General features: G+C 40.9%; 1 protein-coding gene across 2 annotated transcripts in view; it reads left to right on the top strand.

Annotated features, from left to right (window-relative positions):
- Positions 1-26,560, top strand: part of MAP3K21 (mitogen-activated protein kinase kinase kinase 21) — a 58,338-nt gene that overhangs the window by 12,747 nt on the left and 19,031 nt on the right. For both annotated transcript variants that reach the window (XM_066383335.1, XM_066383326.1), the window contains exons 2-5: positions 6,208-6,388; positions 13,009-13,157; positions 13,965-14,140; positions 23,208-23,448. In XM_066383335.1, the coding sequence (XP_066239432.1) occupies positions 6,208-6,388; positions 13,009-13,157; positions 13,965-14,140; positions 23,208-23,448 (747 nt within the window). The remainder of the gene's footprint in view (positions 1-6,207; positions 6,389-13,008; positions 13,158-13,964; positions 14,141-23,207; positions 23,449-26,560) is intronic.

Consider the following 26,560-nt stretch of genomic DNA (forward strand, 5'->3'; position numbering starts at 1 on the left):
GGAGTCTGTCTGTCTGACTCCCCCCTACTTCAGAAAAATACCAAAAGAAAAAAAGTGAAATTAGTAATATTATGATTTGAAAAATGTAATACAGCTGATGAAATAATTATCTTTTTTTTTTTTTTTTGCTTTTGTGGTTTAAGTATATAAGGTAAATAAATATGAGGAGTAAGAACTGAGAAATAAATACAGTGGTATCTTGAGATACGAGTTTAATTTGTTTTGTAACTGAACTCATAAGTCAGTCAACTTGTATAGCAAACAAATTTCTCCCATTTAAAATAACTGAAATAGATTTAATCTGTTCCAGCCCTGTGAAACATCCCCAAACCATCCTAAATTATGAAAAAGACATGTTTTTAATTAAGAAACACACATGTATACTTTACCAATGCATAACAAGATATATGAAATAAAAGAAAAAATTGTTATTTAGTACTGTATTCTTACCTTGGAGATAGACAAGTGCAGCTATCGGAGGTGAATGGTGGAGGAGGAGGGAGGGAGGAAGGGATGCAGGCACCGTAGACACGTAAACTAAAACTGCACTTTCTTAACACTAAATGTAAACTACAACTGCATTTTCTTCACTTTAAACAAAACTAAAACTGCACTTTCTTTACTTAAAATGAAACCACAAAAACTTAATTGTAAAAAAATGCACCTTAACTTTAAACTTAACCTAAGCTTAACATTACATATTTTTCATTTAATCATCACCTGTTTTTGCCTTTTTGGCTGCACTTTCGGCACTTTCACTTGCAGGACTTTTGAATAAAAATCTATCAAAAGAGGTTTGCTTTTGTCTGCCTTTTAAAATATTACGGAAATGTGACAAACAAGTGTCATTAAAAAGTGCTGAAGCACGACCAGTTGAAACTTCTTCTGGGTGTTTCTTTTCAATGAAACTTAAAAGCTTCTCCCACATTGCCAGCATGTCTTTAATTTCACTTGTAGAAATCACTTCTTCCTACTCTACCTCCTCCTCACTACTAATCTCTTGCAGAAGCTCTGTATGTTGCATCATCTGTAGCTCCTTCAACTCCTCAGTTGAGAGTTCCTCCTCATGTTCCTCGACGAGCTCGTTTACATCACCTTCATCTACCTCCAGACCCATAGACTTTCCAAGGGACACGATCTCCTCCAATGCTTCAACCTCGGTCTCAATCTCTGGTTTGAATCCTTCGAAGTTCCTGTCTGCAACAACATCAGACCATAACTTTTTCCATGCCGAGTTCAAGGTTCTTCTTGTAACCTCTGGCCATGCCAAGGCAATAATGCGTAAATATATCATGATGTTGTAGTGATCTTTCCAAAACTCAAAGGGTTAGAATTGTATTCTCAGTCACCTCAAAGCAGCGGCAGAACAAGTGCTTTGTGTAAAGCTTTCTAAAGTTGGAAATGACCTGCTGATCCATAGGTTGCAAGATTGAAGGTGGGAGGTAGAGGACTTTCACAAATTTGAACTCATCGAGAATGTCATCTTCAAGACCAGGTGGGTGGGCTGGAGCATTTTCAAATATTAGTAATGCTTCATCAGGAGTTTATTTTCTTGAAGGTATTTCTTCACTGCAGGACCAAAGATGAGATTTACCCATTCAATAAAAAACTGCCACATAATCCATGCCCTAGCATTAGCACACCACATAACCTGCAGTTTTTCTTTAAGAATCTTGTGAGTCTAGGCCCTGGCCAGTTGGCTCAGTGGTAGAGCATCGGCCTGGCGTGCAGGAGTCCCAGGTTCAATTCCCAGCCAGGGCACACAGGAGAAGCGCCCATCTGCTTCTCCACCCCTCCCCCTCTCCTTCCTCTCTGTCTCTCTCTTCCCCTCCCACAGCCAAGGCTCCATTGGAGCAAAGTTGGCCTGGGCGCTGAGGATGGCTCTGTGGCCTCTGCTTCAGGCACTAGAATGGCTCTGGTTGCAACAGAGCGATGCCCCAGATGGGCAGCGCATCGCCCCCTGGGTCCCGGTCGGGCAGTCTGTCTGACTGCCTCCCCATTTCCAACTTCAGAAAAAAAAAAAGAAAAAAGGATCTTATGAGTCTTAAAGGCTCAAGGATTTTCGGAATGATACACTAGTAGTGGCTTTACTTTACAGTCACCACTAGCATTTGCAAACAATGCAAGGGTCAGACGGTCCTTCATGGGTTTATGGCCTGGCAGCTTCTTCTCCTTTGCAGTGATGAAAGTCCTCCGGGGCATTTTTTTTTCAAAACAATCCTGTTTCATCACAGTTGAACACTTGTTAGGGGATGTAGCCTTTCTTTGCAATAAGCACAGCAAAACGTGCAATGAACTCCTCAGCTGCCTTAACGTCAGCACTCGTGGCTTCACCATGCCTCACCACCAAGTGGATGCCAGATCTCTTCTTGAAATTTTCAAACTGGCTGTGACTTGCCTTAAACGTATCTTCTGCTGTCTCTTTTGAGGTTGATGGTTCTTTCTTCTTCAAGTCCCCGTAAATAATATGTGCCTTTTTGCATATTAGTCTCCATCACTGTATCTCCTGCCAGCTCTTTCTCTTTCACCCACAGCAGCAGAAGCTTCTCCATTTCTTCATGGATATTTGTCCTTAATTGGGACAGAATTGTAGTTCCTTTTGCTGGATTTGTGCTTTTAATGGCATCCTTTTGTTTAAGGATTGTACAAATTGTAGATGTATTGTAGTCATACAGCCTTGGCAGTTCAATCACTCATACACCACGCTCATGTTTTTCTATTATTTCTTGCTTTACTTCTATTGACATCATTCTCTTCTTCTCACTACTGTCCTTTACACTCACTTTCTTTGGCCCCATGATAGCACACAAAAAAAGTTAGTAAAAAATGCAAAAATGATGCAAGAACAAGTACAGCACACAAGATTCGACTTTTTTCTGCAGGTAACACATGAGAAAGAACAAGATGCTGGTGCTATACTGCCAAATCTGGACCCGTGCACCAACGTGCCAACTAGCGGCAGCTTCCCGAATCACGACTCATATCTCGGCATTTCACTTGGATCTCGAACAAAAATATGGACCGAGCCACAGCTCGTATCTTAAAAAAAAAGTATGTTGGTCTGTTCGTATCTCAGGGTACCACTGTATACCTTAAGCTGACATGGAAGGAAGAAAATTCAAAAAATAATCTCTGGCCTGACCTGTGGGGGTGCAGTGCATAAAGCATCGACCTGGAATGCTGAGGTTTCTGGTTGGAAACCCTGGGCTTGCCTGGTCAGGGCACATATGAGAAACAACTACTATGAGTTGATGCTTCCTGCTCCCCCCCCCCCATTTCTCTTGCTCATTCTCAAATCAATAAATAAAAATCTTTAAAAAAATTAATCTTTGAAACAACATACCTAATGATGTTTCTGGGTGTTTGCCCCCATTTCTGAAATCAATAGTGTTACCAAGAAGGAAGTGGTGATGATGAAACCAGCTCTGTGTTGTAGCCATGTGATCTGGGAGAACATTTCTAAACTGGAGATCATAATTCCTACTTCATCAAATGGTATAAAGACCAAATGAGAAATTAAATGTGTGGAAACAGCTATACATAGAAAAGGATAAGCAAATGGTAGACAATATTCTTATTAGAACTGGTGGGAATTGTCTAATTATTGTTAATAGAAACTATTGCATTGAACATTTGACATACAAGATACTGTGTTATGTGATATCAGGTGATACAGGGGAAAGCTATAATATCCAGTTCCACAGATTAAGTAATTTATATGCAGTTTAGAAACATAAATTTTAGGTCAAAAACTAACTAACAAAACAATGTAATAAACAACTAATGAATGATTGGGAAGATGAAACAGTCACTCCTTTGTAGGATGCTCTGAAAAGGTTCCTAAGGAAGTTGGACCTTGAATAGACAGGACAGAAGGAATTAGAGGCTGTTTCTGAGAAGTGCTCCCCCTACTTGTTCCATCCTTCACTACACAGTACAGCATTAAGATTATGAGTAAGAAAATGATAGAAGTTTGGCCTTGCTACTTACCAACTGTGTGACCATGAGCTTGCAACCACCTTAAAACCTGATTTGGCATCTATGTCATGGATATAAAATTAGGACAGAGATCCTTGTTCTCTAAACCTTACAGGTAGAAGATCTCTTAGAAAAAAACATTAAACATAGCACTCATTCAGTATTGGCAATATGTAATAAGTCCTCACTCAAATATCTCTTCTTGTTTAAACAATATGGTTCTATTAGTTCTCTCCAGTTGTGTTAACTCTTTGATTTTGCTGACCGACATTATAAACATTTGATGACAGGATGGAAATACGTGAATCCATAGCAAAGTGATTTGTTCATTTATTTATTTATTTGAAAGTTTTAATGTTTATTTTATTGATTGAGAGAGCGAGGAAGGGGGAAGAGAGAGAGAGAGAGAGAGAGGAACATCGATTTGTTCCCTTTTGTGCCTTGCCCAGGAATCAAACTGGCAACCTCCGAGTTTCAGGATGATGCTCTAACCAACCGAGCTATACAGCCATGGTAAAGTGAAATTTCAAGATTTGCTAAAAAGCATTTGCAAACCCATTGATAAAAGTGTATATATATATATATATAATATGTGTGTGTGTATCCTACAAAATGCTTACTGTGTTTCACTGTTTTAAGCACTTTACATGTATTCATTTCCTCTGATGTGCATACCATCAAGGTTCCTACAACAGCAAGGACAGAAGCACAGACTGCACCAAGCCCTGAGTTAATGTTCTTCTTCATTCTACCTCTGCTTAGATCAGTGGGTGATTATCCAATCACAGGAAATCAGAGAGGAGGAACATGGACCCCAGAACAGAGAGAGGTTTCCAAAGAATAAAGGAAGCTGTCATGAAAAATTGATACAACTTGTCAACTGAGCAATGTAGACAACAATTAGGACCGTGGCCTCTGGGGTCAGACTGATTGAGCTTCACTGCTTCTTAGCGCATGACCTGGGACAGATGACTCAACGTGGCTGGTTTCAGTTTCCTTGTCTATCAAGTCCAGATAATTAACAGTACATACCTGTAGCATTATAGTGGGGTCACCTGATTAAAATACCTGTGAATGTGCCTGACAGATAGAATGGACTCAGTAAATGTTTATTTTTCTTCTATCTAACATTTGAGAAAATAATGGTCTTTATGAGCATGCTCCAAAAATCAAACATGACGAATGTCTTAACACTGTTCTCCAGTGTTGAAGAAATAAAGCCACAGGCTATGTAGTGGCCCGGAAAATGGAGGGAGATTTGCAGAACATTTAGCTGGAGTTGAACAGCAGAGCTATGTGTTGGAATGCAGGGTTTTAAAGAAGGAGTGTGAAGATAAATTAGAAAGAAAAACAAAAAACCCAGCGTAGCAAATGGGAAGAAATAGTAAGAGGCTGCTGTAGAGCCTCGTGGAAAACCAGGGGTATTTCTGCAGGATTAGAGGCGGAGGAGAATCAGCCCCAGGAGGGAAGGACCCAAGGTTCAGGGAGGGGCAGGTGGGCGGGCAGGTGAGAAGTGAGGAAGAAGCAGTTTAATTCATCCTGTTACCTACAGGTTCTGGGGCAGACAGCTTGAGCTCCCTCCTGGGGCTGCACTTGCACACTCTGTATTTTTTTTCCAAGAGGCTGGGGGCTGGGAAGTGAGCCTCTGGATAATGTTTCTGTAAGGTTTTTTTTTTTTTTTTTACTTTTGCTCATTTCCAGCTTCAGTAATCAGATCTCATAAAATTTCCTTGTGAGTTAAGATTTTCTATAAGCATTTTGAAAATTTAGTGTTTGATAATAATGATTTATGAGAATGCCATCTATTTGAGTGATTCTCTAATACATTCAGTGAAAAATATCTGCCTTCAGATAAGGGCCAAACTTCTTAGAAGAAACAATAGTTTTTTTCCCTATTAGGTAAATGCAGACTTCTGATCCTATCTGTGCTGTCTCAAGAAATGGTTCTTGCTCCTAGAAATTATTCACTTCCACATACAGAGAAACATTCAGAAAGAGGGCAAGGCTGTACTGTGTCTGGAGATTTTTTTTTTTAAAAACTTGTAACTTCAGGCACAAGTGACCCTAATGGTTATGATATAGGTAATGTAAGGAAGATAAAATGCTAAAACTCAAGTTCATCCTCATGTATTCTGCCAACTACAGTAAAGATGTGTTGAAAATGCCAAGGAAAAATTGCGATAAAAATTGTAAAATTATGGAACTGTATCACCGTTGTTTATTTTTTAGTTTTGCTGCTTGAGAAGATAGAACATGATGACATCTGCAATAAAACGTTGAAGATCACAGACTTTGGGTTAGCGAGGGAATGGCACAGGACCACCCGGATGAGTGCGGCAGGCACATACGCCTGGATGGCCCCGGAAGTCATCAAGTCTTCCTTGTTTTCTAAGGGAAGTGACATCTGGGGGTAAGCACCAGTCTTTTTGCTTTAGCACACATCTGCAGAATCTGATTGCTATACATCCTTTAAATGAGTCCCAAAATATCCAGTAATTCTGAGCATGAAGGGTAATGTAGGCCCTTTTGAACAAGGTTTTACAGTTTTGATCATATGTATATAATCACTGTGGAACAAGTAACTTAAGGTTTTTATTGTCATGGCTTCCATTTGATAGAACCTTCTTGTTAAACCTGAGATTTGTTTAAAACTGGTTATTATAATTGCCCTGACCAGTGGTCATGCAGTGGATAGAGTGTCAACCTGCAACACTTAGGTCCCATTTTCAAAACCCCAAGGTCGCTGGCTTGAGCATCAGATCATCGACATGATTCCTGGTTGCTGGCTTGAGCCCAAGGTTGCTGGCTTGAGCAAGGGTTCACTGGTTCGGCTTAAGCCCCCCACCCCAGTCAAGGCACGTATGAGAAGCAATGAACAACAAAAGTGACACAACTACAAGTTTATGCTTCTCTTCTTTCTCTCTCTTTCTAAAAAAAAAATACTGGTTCTAGTTGGAGTTAATAGTAATACCAAGATTTTGTCAGTAAATACAATTAAATTTTCACTTTAAGCAAACTTTTGATTCCTCATTATTTATAGACACAAGAGTAGCATGGAAGGAGTTTGAGATAGAGTGAGTCTTCTGAAGATGAAAGCTCCCTGTTTGAGAATGAGAGCTGAACCCAAATGGGATCCCAGGTGAGCTGGATTTTCCATTCAGCTGTGTGTCATCAGGGGATGAGATGTTATCAATAACAGAATGACAAAGAAAAACCACTTTAATACTTACTATCTATGCACCGGGAGCTTACTTGCCCTCTTTTCCTTTTTTTTTTTTTTTTTTTTTTTTAGCAAGAGAGAGAGATAGACACAGGAAGGGAGAGAGATGAGAAGCATCAACCTATATTTGTGGCACTTTAGTTGTTCATTGATTGCTTCTTATATGTGCCTTGACTGTGGGTCTCCAGCCAAACTAGTGACCCCTTACTCAAGTCAGCAACCTTTGGATCATGTCTGTGATCCCAAACTCAAGCTGGCAACCCCGTGCTCAAGGCGGATGAGCCTGAGCTCAAGCCAGTGACCTCTGGGTTTGAACCTGGGACCTCAGCATCCCAAGTCGACTCTTTCTCCACTGCACCACCCTGGTCAGGCTCTTTGCCTTTATTTAATGTAGAGGAACTTCTGTTTGAGTGCAGGTCTTTCTGATATCCAAAGTCATGATCAACAAAAATTGTTTCCTCTTCATCCACTGGATTCACCAGAAGTCACTCTCAAATTCACATATCAAGTCAGTGGCAGAACCTCTGCTAGTAGAAGTTCCAAGAAGGTGCTTTAAATTTAAACTTCATCTTCTGCATTTAAAATACAATTTGGGCCCTGGCTAGATAGCTCAGTTGGTTCGAGTGTTGTCTTAAAGCGTGGAGGTCTCCGGTTCGATCCCCAGTCAGGGCACATACAGGAGCAGATGCTCCTATCTCTCTCTTGCTCTCTCCCTTCCTCTCTCTAAAGTCAATAAAACAAACATTTAAATGAATAAATAAAATACAATTTGATTGTTTTACTTACGATTTTTAAGAAATTTGTCAATGACATCAGAGGTTCCAGAGTACACTAAGGCCATTTTGAAAAGCAAATACCTCAGTCTTGACTTAATGAAGTAGACTATCTGCTGGTGGGGCCTGAGCACACACGGTCTTCGTGAAACACTAAATGTCTTCTCCTGGATTTAATTACAGTAATTTTCTGATTATATGATACCAAAATATATGAGTGAAATAGGTGATTCTTCTAAGACAGCTGTTCTCAACCTGTGGGTCGCGACCCCGGCGGGGGTAGAACGACCAAAACACAAGTCGCCTAAAGCCATCGGAAAAGACATATTTTATTTAAAAATGTATTGTATAATAAATATGTCTTTTCCGATGGCTTTAGGCAACCCCTGTGTTTTGGTCGTTCGACCCCCGCCGGGGTCGCGACCCACAGGTTGAGAACCGCTGTTCTAAGAAATCATACTTCAGAACTCTTTTAAAAACTAATAAAATACATCAAAATCAGTTTTACATTTAAAATGTTGCTCAAGACTACAACCATTTTGTGTGCTTCCTTTATAAACTGTAATTACAAGCTATGCAAATGATGTACAATCTATATAAATGTTTTATAGCAACCCCAATTATTGTAAACATAGGGGAGAATCAAGAGGTAAGAAGAAGAATTCTAAAATAGCCAAAATATAGATCATCGAGCTTATACAGTCCTTGAAGAGGTCATCTCTCAAAGTCTGTTTAGTTCTCAATTTTACAAGCAAATTATCAGATTTTCGGTAAAAGCAGCTAATTAGAAGAGAGGAAGAGGGAGGCTAAGCTGGGAATAGTAAACTAAACTGACTGCTGGAAGGAAAATAAGTGACAGGAGGAAAAAAAGCATGAAATGGAAAGGACTAGAAACTACTGACCTTTACAGACACAGAATCCTTTCAGGGGTCCCCAAACTTTTTACACAGGGGGCCAGTTCACTGTCCCTCAGACCGTTGGGGGGCCGCCACATACAGTGCTCCTCTCACTGACCACCAGTGAAAGAGGTGCCCCTTTCCGGAAGTGCTGTGGGAGCTGTATAAATGGTTTCAGGTGGCCACATGCGGCCCACGGGCCGTAGTTTGGGGATGCCTGCTTTATATAATAGTAAAGCGCGGTGGAGTCCTGGGATGTCCGATGTGGGCAAGAGGGCCACCTCTGAACTTCATGGTCCTTTGCTTTTAAATCTCCTTCTATAATACTCTGATAAAAATTATTTCATTCAGGAAAATACTGCTGCGCTCTGAAGTGCTGTGGACTGATGTTCCGTGGTGTGCTTCCTACTGGTTCCTGGTGCGTTTCCTGGTGTGTTTCCTGGTGTGTTTCCTAGTGTGTTTCCTAGTGTGTTTCCTGGTGTGTTTCCTGGTATGTTTCACCTCTGTGTTTACTAGTGCACCTGCTGATCTCCCCCACCCCCTTTCTCAGTACCAGATGTTATGCTACAAGGTAACTGAGACAGATGTTATCATTGAATTTGTACAATGAGTCAGTAGCCAAGATACTGAGAAGTTAAGACATTGCCTCAGATTGCAAAACTGGAAGTTGCTGACTCAGGTTCCAGGCCTGAGCTCTGTACTCTGGCGGCCACAGCCCAGCTGTAAGGCTACCTGAGTGCTCAAGACAGGGCTGCGTTTAGACTGTGTCCTCCAGATTCAGAGAACAGAAAAATGTGCACTATGCTTTAGAAATATTGTTCCATCAAAATAGGAGGCCTTTTTGATTTTAGACACTTTTCACCTGATCTAAGATTTCTTTGGTCCTCTGCTCTGAGGTGACAATTATTGATTGATCTGTGAGTTAACTGTACTTATTTTTGAAATTAAGATGTCTCTATTAATGAACCATATACAGATAAATTTCAAGAAACTAAACAGATACCCTTTGAAAATATTGGTTGCAACTTTAATGTTAATAGTTATAGCATTATATAATTTACTACTACATTATAAATTCTTTTTAAAAAATAAATGAACAAACAAAACCAAAACAAACTCATAGATCAGAGAATAAACTGATGGTTGCCGAAATGAGAGGGGTTTAAGGGGATGAGTGAAAAAGATGAAAAGATTAAGGAGTACAAATTGCAACCTGCCCAGGTGGTGGTGCAGTGAATAGAGCATCAGCCTGGGATGCTGAGGACCCAGGTTCGAAACCCTGAGGTTGCTGGCTTGAGTGCGGGCTCAGCTGGCTAATGCAAGGGCTTACCAGCTTGAGCATAGGGTCGCTGGCTTGAGCACGGGGATCATAGACATGACCTCATGATTTCTGGCTTGAGCCCAAAGGTCGCTGGCTTGAAGCCCAAGGTCACTGGCTTGAACAAGGGGTCACTCACTCTGCTGGAGCCACCCGGTCAAGGCACATATGAGAAAGCGATCATTGAACAAGTAAGATACCACAACAAAGAATTGATGCTTCTCATATCTCTTCCTGTTTGTCTGCCTCTCTCTCACTCGCTTGCTGAAAAAAGAAAAAAAAATACAACTTGCCAGTTACAAAAACAATCATGAGGATGTAAGGTGCAGCACAGTGAATATAGTCAATAATATTGTGATAACAGTGTATGGTGTCAGATGGGTACTAGCCTGATTGGGGTGATCACTTTGTAAGTTATATGAATGTCCACGTAATCACCACGTTCTACACCTGAAGTTAATATAATATTGTATGTCAACTCTAATTGAAATAGAAGTGTAGTACCTAACTTGCAAAAAGTAAAAAAATTAAAAATGAAATTATAAAAGAGTACTTTGAGCTTGCCAAGCAGATATTATTATATTTTATAGATGAGTTCATTCAAGGTCAGCTTTAAGGAACCTGTGAGTGAAGACACAGCTAGTAAGTAGTAATATTCTCAAAGCTCAAGCTCAGATCTGCCTCCAGGTCCAGTTGTCATTCAGTGGTGCCTGTCACTCTTGTTCAGGGAATCCCGAGACTCGAGGGCTCAGGACCCACACAGCTGTGCTCAGACCAGCAGCACATCACAGGAAAGTCCCTGAGGCCCTGGGACTCAGCACATTCTTTTGTTTCTACATTATTTTCTAAATATTTTCAGTATACAGTCTAGAGCAGTGATTGTCAATCCTTTTCATCTCTTGGCACAAAAAGTAATTTCTAAAATTCTGCAGCACACCAAAAAATACACTTTTTGCCCATCTGACAGAAAAAGGTAGGTATAATTTTGGCTCATTCATACCAGAGGGCTATTGTTTTGGATGTTGTCATTTTTTTCTTTTTATTTGACACTCTAAGGGAAAAGAGGGCAGTGCCCCTGACTAAATAGGTATTGCATGTTTTAAAAATTCTTGTGGCACAGCTGGTAGAAATTTTTGGTATAGAGTCCAACAGGCACTAACGAGAGTCCTGACTGAGCAGGTATCATAATAGCCAGGGTGACGTAAGCCTGGAGTCCAGAGAAGTTTCCCTCTCTGAGACCAGGTCTTCCTCAGAGGGGGCTTTTCCTGCTGTATTTGTGGTATGGCGGATCCTGTACCTCTTAAGATCAGAAGATAATACAAATTCAAGCTTTCTTTTGTTTTTTTAACTTAAATCTACTGAAGTTTTTGAAGATTAAAAAAGTAAATAGCCCTGTAGGGCTGTACTAGTTATATTAATAGAAATAAAAAAGAAATTAAATATGATTTTCTTATATTCTTATATGTTTTAATTTAAAGTCAAGTGCATGGTCTGGAGTGACTGATTTTTTTTTGTTGTGTGTATTAATGAAAGATAATTTGAGTGTACCTCATGTTTTGAAGAAGATAAAGGGAGACTAAGGTACTGGCCAGTCTTGTAGAAGAGATTAAATCTATATAATGTACAAACTTATTTGTGAGCTGTTCTGGCCTGCCTTAAATAAAGTCTGTAGCATGGATGTGGACTGAAATTTCACCCTTCAGTTTTATTTAAAAAATAGAATTCAAAATCCTATAACTGTGTCCTTTCTCGTTATTTGTAATTGCATTGGCCTTTGACAGTCTGGAGCAGCTGTGAACCTGCATCACACCTGCTGATGCTTCCAGAATATGGCCTCTCCAGCCATTCTTGACTTCCCCATTTCACTCTGCTGTCCTCCATTCAGAGTAGAGACATGTGGTACCTGCAGGCACAGAGGAGCCCACCTGGATTTCTCTGGTCTGTTACTACGTTTTCCAAGTGAGAGAAGGGGAGATAGACAGACAGACTCCTGCATGTGCCCCAACCAGGATCCACCCAGCAACCCACGTCAGGGGTCAATGTTCTGCCCATCTCAGGCCATGCTTGCAATCAAGCTAATTTTAGTGCCTGAGGCAGAGGATCCACGGAGCCATCCTCAGTGTCCAGGGCTGATGCAACCAAACCAATTGAGCCATGGCTGCAAGAGGTGAAGAGAGAGAAAGAAAAGGGAGAGGCTTCTCCTGTGTGCCCTAACCAGGAATCAAACCTGGAACATCCACATGATGGACGACGCTCTACCACTGAGCCAGCTGACCAGGGCCTGGTCTATTACTATTAAGTAGCATGGTGGAAACATTCATAGCATATCTCCTAAAATGTGAAGTGAGACACAGAAAGATAAACAATTTTGAAGAACTATTTAAAAATCTTTAGTCAGTGTGATTTGACCTCAGTCCTGCAGTGTGTAACGTGAAATTTACATGGGGCTCAGAACCTTCGTGTCCTAAGAGTCCTCGAGCTTTTATCTAGGTGCGGGGAAACTGAGATGGAAGGAAAGACGTCAGAACAACCACCTGTCTCTCAAAGTGTGCCCTGGTTTGGACCCTGCTTAATTCAGTTACCACTGTACCTGGGCTTTCCCAGTCATGAAGAAGTTTTCCTTCCTGTAATGAACACAGCTGATTTCAGGGAGTGAGTGTGTTTGAGGCGTTAACCTCTCACTCTGGGATAAGGGTCACTTTGTTGGAAGGGAAGATTCTTACTAACAGTTGGAGGAAGTCACTGATACCTTTGTCCCACCAACTCTCATAGGGAAAAGACACCATTGTGCCCACTTAACTTGAGGACAACTTTGCTTTCTAGCTATGGAGTACTGTTGTGGGAGCTGCTCACGGGAGAAGTCCCCTATCGTGGCATTGATGGCCTCGCGGTGGCTTACGGGGTAGCAGTCAACAAGCTCACTTTGCCCATTCCGTCCACCTGCCCCGAGCCCTTTGCCAAGCTCATGAAAGGTACATGTGCACCCTGGCTTTGTGTGTGTGTGTGTGAGGGGGAGAAGGGGCAAAGAAAACCACTCATTAAAACATCTGTATTTTTAAAACCAGAAATGAAATTTCTGTGGCTCTAATTTTCCAGTGCTTTTAAGTACTGTTTTAGAGTTAGAAACCTTGTTTTTAAGATAATCAGGTAAAGTTTTGATGAAGTAAGTAATTTAAAAACTGCCCAGTTTTGTTAGTGACTCATTTATGTACAAAATTCAACTGAGTGCTAATAAAGTTTTTACCAAGTACACTAGCAGACATCAAAGACAATTTTGAGTTGCCTCCAAATCTGCTATTTTAAATCTTACCTAATGATCAAAAATAGTTTTACAAACTTGACCGGCATGATTTGCCATGACCTTATATATTTGATCCTTACCTCTTAAAAATTAGCTAAATCTTTTTGTAAGCAGCAAGTTACCTTAATTATGAGAATATTTCTTAGAACCTCTCTTGTGATTATTATATTTTAGAGGCTTTGGTTTTCCTGGGTTGAGTTGTAGAACTCTGTGTCAGTAAATCATCTGGCCCTGAGCCATAGAGTTCATGGTAAGGCATAGAAAGCACATGTCCACATGTTAATGTCATATAATATAGACGACAAGAGTCTTACCTAATAGTAATTATTAGGCATGCCACTGACATGGACATTGTAAAATAAAAGTTTCAAAATCATTGTCAGTAGATTTTAAGGATCTTTAGCGGATACTGTCAACATGGCCTGATCATGGGAACTGTGCTGAGAAGCGGTATTAATGAGACTCTGGTTTGTTTCAGAATGCTGGCAGCCAGACCCTCACATTCGTCCATCGTTTGCCTTAATTCTGGAACAACTGACTGCTATCGAAGGGGCAGTTATGACGGAAATGCCTCAGGAATCTTTTCATTCCATGCAAGACGACTGGAAGCTGGAAATTCAGCATATGTTTGATGAGCTAAGAACAAAGGAAAAAGTGAGCAGTATATATTTAATTGCCTAATATACTCATATTATAAGGATTATGGAAAATAGTAGTCAAGAACTATATGTTTAGAATGAAAACATTCTAAAATGTTTTTAGACATCACTATCTATAGATTCTTACTTACAAACAAACAAACAAAAAAACTGTATATGACATGTGTAATTGGGCCCAGACAGGTGGCTCAGTGGATAGAGCACTGACCTGGCATATGAATGTCCCAGGTTCAATTCCCAGTCAGGGCACACAAGATAAGCAACCATCTATCTGTTTCTCTCTCCCTCTCCCCATTCTCTCCCTCATTTCCTTCTGTAGCCAGTGGCTCAATTGGTTCAAGCATGGGCCCCAGGCACTGAGGATACCTAGGTTTATTTGAGTGTGTCAGTCTCAGGTGCTTGAAATAGCTCAGTTGATTTGAGCAATGGCCACAGATGGGGGTTGTCGGGTAGATCCAGGTCAGGGCACACACGGGAGTCTGTCTCACTGTCTCCCTCCTCTCACTTAAAAAAACAAAACTGTGTAATTGAAAAATAAAAAAAGTACTTTATTAGAGGAATTTTCAAATGTTAAAAAAGAGGGAGAGAATAACTTAATAAAGCCTTCATATGCATTAACCAGCTTCAGTAATCATCAATATTTTGTTCATCTCTTTGTTCCCATTATCACCTTTTCATTTTTAAACTGGAATATTTGAAGTTAAATCCTAGTCTCTTGTCATTTTACCGTTAAATACTTAAATTTGCATCTCTAACTAGTAAGAATTTTCAAAATAACTTTCTTGCCATGATTATCTTAAAAAGTAACTAATTTCTTTTTTTTTTTACAGAGACAGAGAGAGAGTCAGAGAGAGGGATAGACAGGGACAGACAGGCAGGAACGGAGAGATGAGAAGCATCAATTATTAGTTTTTCGTTGCACATTGTGACACCTTAGTTGTTCATTGATTGCTTTCTCACATGTGCCCTGACCAGGGGGCCACAGGAGACTGAGTAACCCCTTGCTCGAGCCAGCGACCTTGGGTCCAAGCTGGTGAGCTTTTGCTCAAACCAGATGAGCCTGCGCTCAAGCTGGCGACCTCGGGGTCTCGAACCTGGGCCCTCGGCATCCCAGTCCGATGTTCTATCCACTGTGCCACCGCCTGGTCAGGCAAAAAAGTAACTAATTTCTTGATTTGATATAATACTCCATATTCAAATGCCTTAGTTTGTCTCAAAGGGGTCTTCTTAGGGTTAGTTGGTACAAATCAAAATTTAAACAAGGTCAACCTGTTTTTAGTTATATCTTTTAAAGGTTCTTTTATGCTGGTTTCCCCTCTTTTTATCTCTAATACAATTTTTTTTGGAGAAACTGGGAAAATGTATAATTTTGAACTTTTTATTTTAAGTTAAGCTCTGATTGGCTCATATATTTTAATAAAAAGAAGAAAATAAGCCTAAAAGTTAAATGTGTTGAAGCTTCATTTGCATTTACATTCCCAGAAAACAAAATTCAAGAGGTAAAAACACACCTAATCGGAAGACAGACTTGTTGGGAAATGATTTCAATTAGCACAGTCTCATTTAAATGATGAGAAGTGACTATTAATGGTCACTGAAGAACCCCAGGTTCAGGTATGATTCTGTGCTCTGGAGGCAGTACTTATTTCTGAAGACATTTTTGTAATATTAGAATATTTTGATGAATCGAGGTTTATTCTGGTGCTATGAAGTGTAAAAAGGTTGAATTCTTTTATTGTGGGTACAACAAATGGGCTTACAGTACAACACTGCAAGTTTCTAGTAACCTTTATAAAGCCATACAATTGTCCAGGAAGGTATTTCTATACTTCATGCTTTTGTGATTCTAAAATAGCAGAATTCTTTTTAGGCAATAATATTTCTCTAAATAAAGAGTTTATGTGCGTATTCCAATTTGTGACATTGGCACATGGGGTGATGGTGTAGCTGACAGTCATCAGCCCACGTGAAAGTGACATTAACTTATGTAGTGTGGCTCTGAACTCCACCTCCAGACTTTCACATCGACCTCAATCCTAAAGGACTATAGCCTAACTAAGTGCAAAGGAAGGGGCAAAAGAAGGAATAAGAAATTGTGTTTTGAATATATGTACATAAGCATTTCTTGAGACTGCATACACATACACACTTTTCTAAAAAAAAAATAATCTAAACATGCATTTATAGGGGAAACTGTTCTGAGTTTCAATATTGTAAATTTTTCCAGTAAACATACATTGAATATCTACTGTTCTGAAAACAGTGTTAGAGTCCTGGGATACCAGGCTGGATATTCGGTCTGTGTCCTAGAATGTCACCAGGCTGGGGATTTGGATTTTGTTGACAAGTTTTTAAAAGGGACTTCATAAACAATTTTGGTAACACTTTTAAGGCAAATAATGAATCCAACTTCCTCCTCTCTCACCCTCTGCCTTCCCTTATTCAGCTTCCGGTTTTTGTGCTAACGAGTTTAGTGCTCTCTTTGGTACCCAGTCTCAAAGGTCTTTGAAGATGTTTCTCATGGTCTCCTTTGGGACAGAGGCCATCCGTGGCAGCTTGCTTCCCTAACCCGTCCTCACATCACCTGATGGCTGCAGCACCATTCTGCCTGGTTGCTCTGCATCAGTCCTGCTCCCCTAACTCATCACCTCACCTCTGCCGCGTCCCCTCCAAACGCAAATCTGAGAGTCTTTGCTTCAGTGGCCAACTGTTTCCTTATGTACTTTATTTACTTCCCTCATCCTTCCATAGTTAGCCTCACTTTGTCCCTGGCCATTCTGCATCCATTGTTTCCTCTGTTGCTATGCTCTTGACCTTTGGCCTATGTATACAGTTTGTCCTCTTGTCAAGAGCACTGTCCCCTTCCAAGGTTGTATCCCCACCTCACAATTACTGGCTCCTTCGTCCTCAACCCTTCCGTTCCTTTTCCTTGCTGCCCTGGAAAACACATGTCATAGAAACCTGCACCTCCCTTACTGTGGCTAGACTAAGCCATTATTCTTATTATCTGCTTGCTTAATTGTTCCTGGCCTGCCTCTTCAGCTAGATAGTAAGTTTATGAGCTCTGCTGTTCCATTCTTGGTCATTTTCATCCACAGCATAGGACAAAGTACAAAGTCCTCAGTACTTGGTAGGCATTAAATAAATACATTAAATAATTTTATGTAGCCTGACCAGGCTACATAAATTAAGTTTATGTAGTGCAGTGGCTAGAGCATTGGCCTGAGATGCAGAGGACCCAGGTTTGAAACCCCGAGGTCGCCAGTTTGAGTGCGTGCTCATCTGGCTTGAGCGCATCCTCACCAGCTTGAGAGTGGGGTCGCTGGCTTGAGTGTGGGATTATAGACACGATCCCATGGTGGCAAGATTGAACCCAAAGGTCGCTGGCTTGGGCAAGGGATGTCTGGCTCGGCTGGAGCTCCCCAGTCAAGGCACATATGAGAAAGTAATGAACAACTAAGGTGCCTCAACGAAGAATTGATGCTTCTCATCTCTCTCCCTTCCTGTCTGTCTGTCCATTTCTCTCTCTTTCTCTATATCTCTCTTTCTTGCTAAAAATAAGTTAATTAATAAGTTTATGTAAAGTTTGTTAATATGCTCATGATCTGTATTTTAATAGGTGAGCCATATCAGCAATCATTATCATTACTACTACATTTTAAGTGAAAAAAGGAATTTAAAATTGTATAAATGTTGTGAATCCTAATATGAATCTTATGCTATGACCCAGGCATAGATTCAGTGTTTAACATCTAGTTATATATTCTTAAGGAACCCCCACAGAGATGCACAATAAAATTAATGTTATTCACTTAGGTATTGCTGGTATGAGTGAAAAACTGGAAGCAGCTCCAGTACCTATGAATAGAGGAATAGGTGCCTAAATTGTTGTGCATTTTCACAGTGGGAATCTGGACAGTGGTTAAAATGAATGAACTTTAGCTACGTTTCAAGATGGATAAATCACAAACATAATATTGGGTGGTAAAGCAAGGTGCAGAAGAATATTTATATTATATACTGTTTATGTAAATGTATAAAATCACCTAAAATAGAACTATTCGAGCCTGACCTGTGGTGGCGCAGTGGATAAAAGCGTCAACATGGAACACTGAGGTCGCTGGTTCAAATCCCCAGTCTTGCCCGGTCAAGGCACATGCAGGAAACAACTGCTATGAGCTGATGCTTCCCGTTCTTCCCCTCACCCCCTATCTCTCACTCTCTCACCTCTCTCTAAAGATCAATAAATAAAATAAAATAAAAAACTCTTTGAATGTACAAAAAGTCTAACGACACAGACAGGGCAAGAATAGAAACTGAATGCAGAGCAGCAGACCTGGAGCAGGCGGGCGTGGTGTAAGACTAGAAACCAAGGTACAAAGGATGGGAACAGGCCTGAAACACACACGGTAAAAACTTAGCAACTGTTAAATATTGATAATGAGTGTATGTTGGCTGTTCTACTTATAGTATGTTTTAAATATTTCATAATTTAAAATGATTAAAAACAAAGGTTAGAGAGAAATATGTAAGCTGCGAAGTCCTTTTTTCCCTAAAGTCATTTTTTTTTCTCGTCCTAAGTTTAAAAATACAAAACAGGAAAATGCAACATTAGACCCTGACATTGCTAATAAAGACACAGAGCTCATATAATAAGGAGAGTACTAATCCTGTTGAACTGTTCACATCATAGCCATGTTGTGTGTCAGATTGTTAGCCTCCCGGGGGCAGTGGCAAAGGGCAGGAGAAGGGCCTGGACATCTGAGCGAAGAACAGGAGTGGACACAGAAAGGGCAAGGGTTGTGGGACTGCCCCCAATACAAGGAGAGCCTTCGAAGTAGATGAGGGAAGAACTATGTTTCATTTTTCAGAATCAGAGATAGGACCTTTTGGACTCCAGGGATTAAAATGTAGTCCCTGAATCAAGACTGCTGTAGCACATGGAGCTGTTCGCTGCCGTTCAGCTCAAATCACGCGAACGACACAAGTATCTGTACTGCCTTCTAAAAACCATGATAGCTGCTCCCCCTTTTTTAGTATGAAGTCTTTGCACCATGGGAGAATCAATACCAGTGTAGTGTCATGGTTAAGGCCTGAGACTGGAGCCAGACAGCCTGCTTGGCTCTAGGCTCTGCCATTTGCTGACCTAGGACCTCATCCTTAAATGTCCCAGGAACTTCTCAGGCAAAGGTGCCTGTTTCTTAGTGAGTGCTAAGTAAGTGTTAAGTGTTCACCTTAGAACAAAGAGCGTGGTGGCTTTTAAGGGATGTGGGGGAGGTGCTCACAGCCACCCCTTCCCAGGCCCAGGCATTCAGCCCTCAGGTAATGCTATAAAGTGACTCACTGATTCCTTCTGAAATCCTGCAGTTCTTTGAAGGACTATTATCAGTGATATTATTAATATGTTCCTTGGAAACTTTAATGCAATTTGTTGACTTAACATGATACAGAAAGGATTCTTTCTTATGGGTTGGGTGTTGTTGTTGTTTTTAATGTTATTATTCTTTTTTTTACACTTTCCCAAATTGTTTTCAGGAATTCTAAAATTAGATGTTTAATAGCAAAGATAACAAAGAGTTTGGGGATTGGTAGAGAACTTTAAAGACAAATTGAACTAAATCACAGAATTAAAATTTGGAAATAAGGTTAACAATTGTTATTTTAAACTATTCTGTTTAATTCTGTTTAATCCGTGATAATTCTATCAATAGAAATATATATCTACTGAGTTAATTCTTATTCTGTGTGGTGTAAAAATCAAAACTCAGGTCTCACAGGTGAATTTTGCTGTTTCTCCATTTTAAGGTTTTTTCTTTGTTTGTTTGTTTTTAATTTTATTTATTCATTTTAGAGAGGAAAGAGAGAGGGGGAGAGAGAGGGGGGGAGAGAGAAAGAGAGAGAGAGGAGAGAGAGACAGGGGGGAGGAGCTGGAAGCATCAACTCCCATATGTGCCTTGACCAGGCAAGCCCAGGGTTTCGAACCGGCGACCTCAGCATTTCCAAGTCGATGCTTTAGCCACTGCGCCACCACAGGTCAGGCCTGTTTTAAGGTTTTATAATAGTTTTTTTTGTTAGCCTTTGAATTCACTTTTGAGCTGTCCTATAGTTGTATCTTTGCTCTTCCTTACATGATTTGTTCGGTGCTCCTTTAATATATCATTTATGGTATCCTGTGAGCCTTCAATTTACAGTTAAAGCCTATATACTCTTGTTTTTGTTTGCCCAGAGGTTTCAAACTATCTTTCTTGCTGGAGTGGGGCAGAGTGTGCTGCTCTACCTCCCCTTCTTCTTCACTGGTTGCTCATAGGAGGTGTCAGACTTAGAATTAATGGTCAGGAACTTGGCAGTGCTCTGTTATTCAGTAAACTGTAGCCTCCATAGATACTGGTTCCTCCCTAAATTCCTGGCTTCTTATCTCTGTGTTGGCCTTTGTGCAGTACACAAAGTGTCTTTGCACCACTATATGAAGGCATGTTCCATTAATGATTAAAATCTCTGCCGGGAGTCTGGATTTGCCATTAGAATGGTCTGTGCCAAGCAATTAAACAAATATTATGACTTAGTAATTTCAGCAACCCAAAAAACGCTTTGTGTGCTCCATAATTTCAAAGTATTTAAAGGGATTTTAATAACCCGTACTTTTTTTTCTTTTACGTCTGAATGTTTTAAAATTCATTCAAGAAGGAAAGAGTACTTTGGCTGCTTTTTCTCTGACCTTACTTATTTATGTCTTATGATGTCTTAGGCAAGTGATTTTTTTGTTGTTGTTGTTTTTTTTCCATCAAGTTGGTGCGAGGGGGATTCACATTTTAGCTTGGAACCCAGGATTAAAAATGGCTTCTTTTTCAGTTATAGTAGCAGTAACACACAAAAAGCCTGATTGAATTTGCTGTCCTTATCTCTTCCTCATGCCATTTTATTTCACAATAGCTAATTGGATTGATATCAACACCACTGAAAAGTAATATCTTAACAAAAGGGCAGACAGTAATGAGTTAGAAATTGGAAGTGACTGGAAATTATCTTCTGTCCCCAAATACACTACAGTATAATCTCCAGTTTGGACAAACTGGTCAGAGAAAGCCACCAGTTAAATAATGGATTCCATTATTTTAAAAATACATGTAATATTTTCTTCTTCTTTCTTCTTTCTCCTCCTCCTCCTCCTCCTCCTCCTCCTCCTCCTCCTCCTCCTTTCTTCTCCTTTTCTTCTTCCTTTCCTTTGCAAATGGTACATGGTAACTTACCTCAGGTACTGTGTGGTAAAGAAATGCCAACCTGCTTTGGAAATGAATATCAACTGGTCTTAAGTAAATCATTCCTCCTGTAATTTTGGTTATGAAGTTTGTTTAGAAAAATTAATTTGAAGAATGCTTCAGTCCACTTTGGTAGAATTACTATAACTTCGGAATTCACTTAAAACTCGGTAAATAATTTTTTCTTTTGTTTTCAGAGCTCCTCCGTCTCTGAAACGTGTGTTTCCTCTGTGGAAACTCTGCAACAACATCCACTGATTCTTTGAGTCCGTCTGTAAACGGCCAAGGGCTTGGTGGACTTGAGTGGCAGTTTAGTTCTAGGTTCAGCTCTGGTTTCTTCCATGAGCCACATTTATAGTTTCTTTGTGCATCCTGCTTTTTTTTGGGGGGGGGGGGCATATGATTTTATAAAGTGTGACATGTTTGCATGGACTGTGTAGCTCACAGTGCAGCTTCCACCTGCGGCGCAGAGTTGCTCACAGTGTTTCGCACCAGGCGATCCTAAGCTGTAGTCCAGAGCAGTGTCAGTACAAGTCTGCAGATGCCTTGATTTCTGTGAGGGTTCGACTGCAGAGCAGGGGTACTAGAAAGGAAGTGCTCCAGCACTGACAGGACATGGCTCTGGGGAAGTACAGAACACTACAGAAACGAAATAAGAACAGGCTATGATTAAAAACCTTTGTAGAGTTCTCAGTTTCACTACTGAATAAAATCTTTTTTCATAGGAATACAAGTTCATACATTCCTCACTTCAGAGACTTTGTTTCTCAGAAGTCCGATAATTTAAAACCACCAAGAGGAAGTTAGACTTGAATCAGAAAGCTTCGTGACAGAGGGACTTAGGGTAGCTAATTCTTGGCATCAATAGGTGAATACTTTTGCTCATCCATGGCATCCTGAGAAGTTCTTTTTAATTGGGTATAGTTTTCATTGGCTTAGAATTTTAGAGATGTCTCATTTTCATGTCTGAGGGACCTTCAGCTACTCCTGACACATTAGCTTTGTTCTTTCCCATAATCTCTCTGCCAAGGTGTTTTCATCTCTAAGCAGATCCTTCAGTACCCTCAGAAGTCCCTCAGGAAAGAAACCTGAACTGCATGCAGTCTCTTGTAGCTAGAATACTGTCCTTTAATGATCCAAGCTCTAACTGTGGATTTATTTTAAAATAGGTCACGCACATCTGCACTTTGTTGCTATGTGTTAATGTAAATTTTATGTGTCAGGTGATTATAAAGGCAAGAGATAAAGAGAAAAGTTAAAATCAAGTTTTAAAAAATTGCAGCGCCTCTTTTAGGATCATAAAATGAAAAGAGCAAGCAGGGGCCTGTAAACAGGCTTTATTTTATTTTTTCTTTTCCAAGTGAGAGGAAGATAGACATACTCCCACATGTGCCCCAAGTAGGATCCACCATCTGGGGCCGAGCGATTTTTAGCACCTGAGACAGAGGCTTCACAGAGCCATCTTTAACACCTGGGGCAAGTGCGTTCCAACCAATTGAACCATGGCTGTGGGAGGTGAAGAAAGAGAAGGGGGTGAGCTAGAGAAGCAGATGGTCGCTTCTTCTGTGTGCCCTGACCGGGAATCAAATCCAGGACATCCACATGCAGGGATGACATTCTACCACTGAGCCAACTGGCCACGGCAGGGTTTGGTTTTGGTTCGAGTTGGTGACTGCTGAACAGGTCTTAGCCTTGGTACCTGGGCTGCAGACAGCCCTGCCCTGTATAGCCTGAACTGACCAGGTGTTTAGGCTGAAAAGAGCAGGTGTCTGCTGGGGGGGTGATGCTGGTGTCACTCTGTCCCAGGAGCTGCGGTCACGCGAGGAGGAGTTGAGCCGTGCCGCCCTGCAGCAGAAGTCACAAGAAGAGCTGCTGAAGCGGCGGGAGCAGCAGCTCGCGGAGCGTGAGATTGACGTGCTGGAGCGCGAACTTAACATCCTGATCTTCCAGCTAAACCAGGAGAAGCCCAACGTCAAGAAGAGGAAGGGCAAGTTCAAGAGAAATCGCTTAAAGCTCAAAGATGGACATCGGATCAGCTTACCTTCAGGTATGACTTTGTCTTTGTGTTTCCTCAGGCTTTTATGTGTAAGCCCGTCATCTGCTTCACAGTGTCATAGAACCAGTAAGAGATGGGGGATGATACTCTCAGACATTGAGTATCTTCAGTTGCTTCCTTCAATTTATTGCCACTATGTAATGAACTAATATGTTTCCATGTGTGCAACAGCATTGGCTATGCATAGTGGTACGCTTCATGCTGTGTTTAACTTGGAGGGCTTTCTTTGTGTGGGTAACTTGACTTCTTTAGAAACCAAAGCAGAATTCCTTTGTAGCTGGTTGCATGGAACATGCATTGTGTGGCATCGAGAGCATCACTATTGCGATCTCATCATTAGAGTCATTGTTTCCATAGGATCAACAGTGTCACCTGGTAACTGAGCTTATTTGTAACACAGAAGGTGCTGTTAGCACCTTCATCAAAACATATAAAGTTCTTTAATTACTTCATCTGAGGGTTTAAAATCCTTTAGGTATAAAAATGAACCAGAAAATCTAGGGAAGCTTTTAAAAATATTTTTAAATAATTTTGACAATAACATAAAGTGATTCCATGTGTTAGGAGAAACTAAACAGAATAGAAAACACAATCAGCCATGGCTCGTTGGCTCAGTGGTAGAGCGTCAGTATGTGGATGTCCCGGGTTCGATTCCTGGTCAGGGCTCACAGGAGACAATCTGCTTCTCCACCCCTCCTTCTTCTCTTTCTCTCCTCTCTCTCTCTTCCCCTCCAGCTTCCCCTCCAGCAGCCATGGATAAAACAGTTTGAGAAAGTTGGCCCCAGGCACTGAGGATGGCTCCTTGGCCTCACCTCAGGTGCTAAAATAGTTCAGTTGCTGAGCAATAGAGCAGCAACCCCAGATGGGCAGAGTGTCCCCAGTAGGGGCCTTGCCAGGGGAATCCCAGTCAGGGCATAAGTGGCAGTCTGTCTCTGGCTCCTCACCTCTCACTTAATAAAAAAAATAGCAGACATATATTTATAAAATTAAGTTCTTAAGTTCATATTGTTTTTTACTAGATTTAAAGAAAAACCAAATGTACCCTGTATTTTGTGACTTTTTCTAATACCAGGGAAGAGTGATGACAGAACAAGGCTGGCTGCACTCTACAGAATGTGTATTAAAAACCTACCTGTCTGCGCCGACCTGCCTCTCTGTTTCTCTGTGTGTGTATTGTATATTGGAGTGTTCTATGGATTCTAGTGTTTTCCTAAGATGTTATCAATGGCATGGAAATTTGATATAAGTAACATCACAGCGGCATAGTTCATGGGGTATTTGAGGTTATTGCCGAAGTCCTTGAGCGATCAGCAGATTGCTGGTGCGGGGTAGTCGGGTACACACTGTACATTACTGACTGTTTGGGTCCTTATTCATTTTGCCTTTGAGCTCTCTGGGAAAAAGAAATGTACTTTTTCAGGTTCTCGTCTGATGCCTAGACTTTCTTGTATGTCAGAGATAATTTTAAATAGTCTAATTTATTTGTAATGAGACTTCTCCTTTCAAGTATAGATGATAGAAAAATTCAGAGAAGCACCCAGTGTGTTTTCTTCTCCAGTTCTTGGCAATATAACTTGTTCCTGTCTGTGTTATAATTATATTCTTGTCATTAATAGTCATTGATTCACTTGGGAAGCTTGGAGAGAGGGGATTAGTTTCTCTTTTCTCATCATTTGTTCCCCATGATTTGTTCCAAGTGTTGTGGCCTGGTTCTGAGGTCTGGCTCTGAACCTGCCTTCTGCTCTGGGCTAGAGGCTCCTCTTGCTATTAAAACGGATGGATAATTTGCTTCTGCTGTGCACATACATCATGGTGCTACTTTTATAAAGCACTTGTCTGACACAAACTGTTTTATATCTGTGGGTAAGAATATCTCTTTCTTTTACCACCTCCCAGACCACGGTCCAGTACATCATCATATCCTGAGTACCTGCGTCCTCGCTTCCCCCTTAAATCACTCTGCCTGGTCAAGTCGTTCGTTCATAATTTCTTACTTGGTAGATAGAAGAAGCTTCTATCCCAGGGGTCCCCAAACTATGGCCCGCGGGCTGCATGCGGCCCCCTGAGGCCATTTATCCAGCCCCCCGCCGCACTTCTGGAAGAAGCACCTCTTTCATTGGTGGTCATTGAGAGGAGCACATTGACCATCTCATTAGCAAAAAGCAAACCCATAGTTCCCATTGAAATACTGGTCAGTTTGTTGATTTAAATTTACTTGTTCTTTATTTTAAATATTGTATTTGTTCCCGTTTTGTTTTTTTACTTTAAAATAAGATATATGCAGTGTGCATAGGGATTTGTTCATAGTTTTTTTTATAGTCCGGCCCTCCAACGGTCTGAGGGACAGTGAACTGGCTCCCTGTGTAAAAAGTTTGGGGACCCCTGCTCTATCCGGTGCCTCATTTCTATTTGATTGTCTTCCGGACCACCCTCCACCCTGCCACATACTTCTCAACAGTTCACTGTAAGCACCAGTTTGAACCTACTGCAAAACCTTGCACACTTTTCGCCTGACCTGTGGTGGCGCAGTGGATAAAGCGTCGACCTGGAAATGCTGAGGTCGCCGGTTCGAAACCCTGGGCTTGCCTGGTCGAGGCACATATGAGAGTTGATGCTTCCTGCTCCTCCCCACCTTCTCTCTCTGTCTCTCTCTCCTCTCTCTCTCCCTGTCTCTCTCTCTCCCATTCTCTCTCCTCTCTAAAATGAATTAAAAAAAAAATTTTTTTTAAAATTAAAAAACAAAACAAAAAACCTTGCACACTTTTTTTATTCAGTGGACACCTGAGGATCTGCCGTGAACCAAGTACTAGGGGTTACAGGAAGATAAACATGATCTCTGCCCTCATGTCGCTTATCATCTTAAACAGAGGAAATGTCCATTCAGCAGATACTTACTGAGCACCTTATATGTGAGGCACTGTGCCAGTTTGGGCTGGGGTAGGACCCAGCAGTACTGGAGACAGGACTGGCCTCTGCCCTCGTGGAGCTGACGTCGTATTGGGGGAGCGAAGACTGTTAAGCTAATAATTAAATAGATAGTTATTTTCTTGCCATAATTATTAACCACTGTGAGGGAAAAGTCACATGACAGTGATTAGCAGAA

This window comes from Saccopteryx leptura, chromosome 1 (genome assembly GCF_036850995.1).
Source record: "Saccopteryx leptura isolate mSacLep1 chromosome 1, mSacLep1_pri_phased_curated, whole genome shotgun sequence".
Classification (NCBI taxonomy): Eukaryota; Metazoa; Chordata; class Mammalia; order Chiroptera; family Emballonuridae; genus Saccopteryx; species Saccopteryx leptura.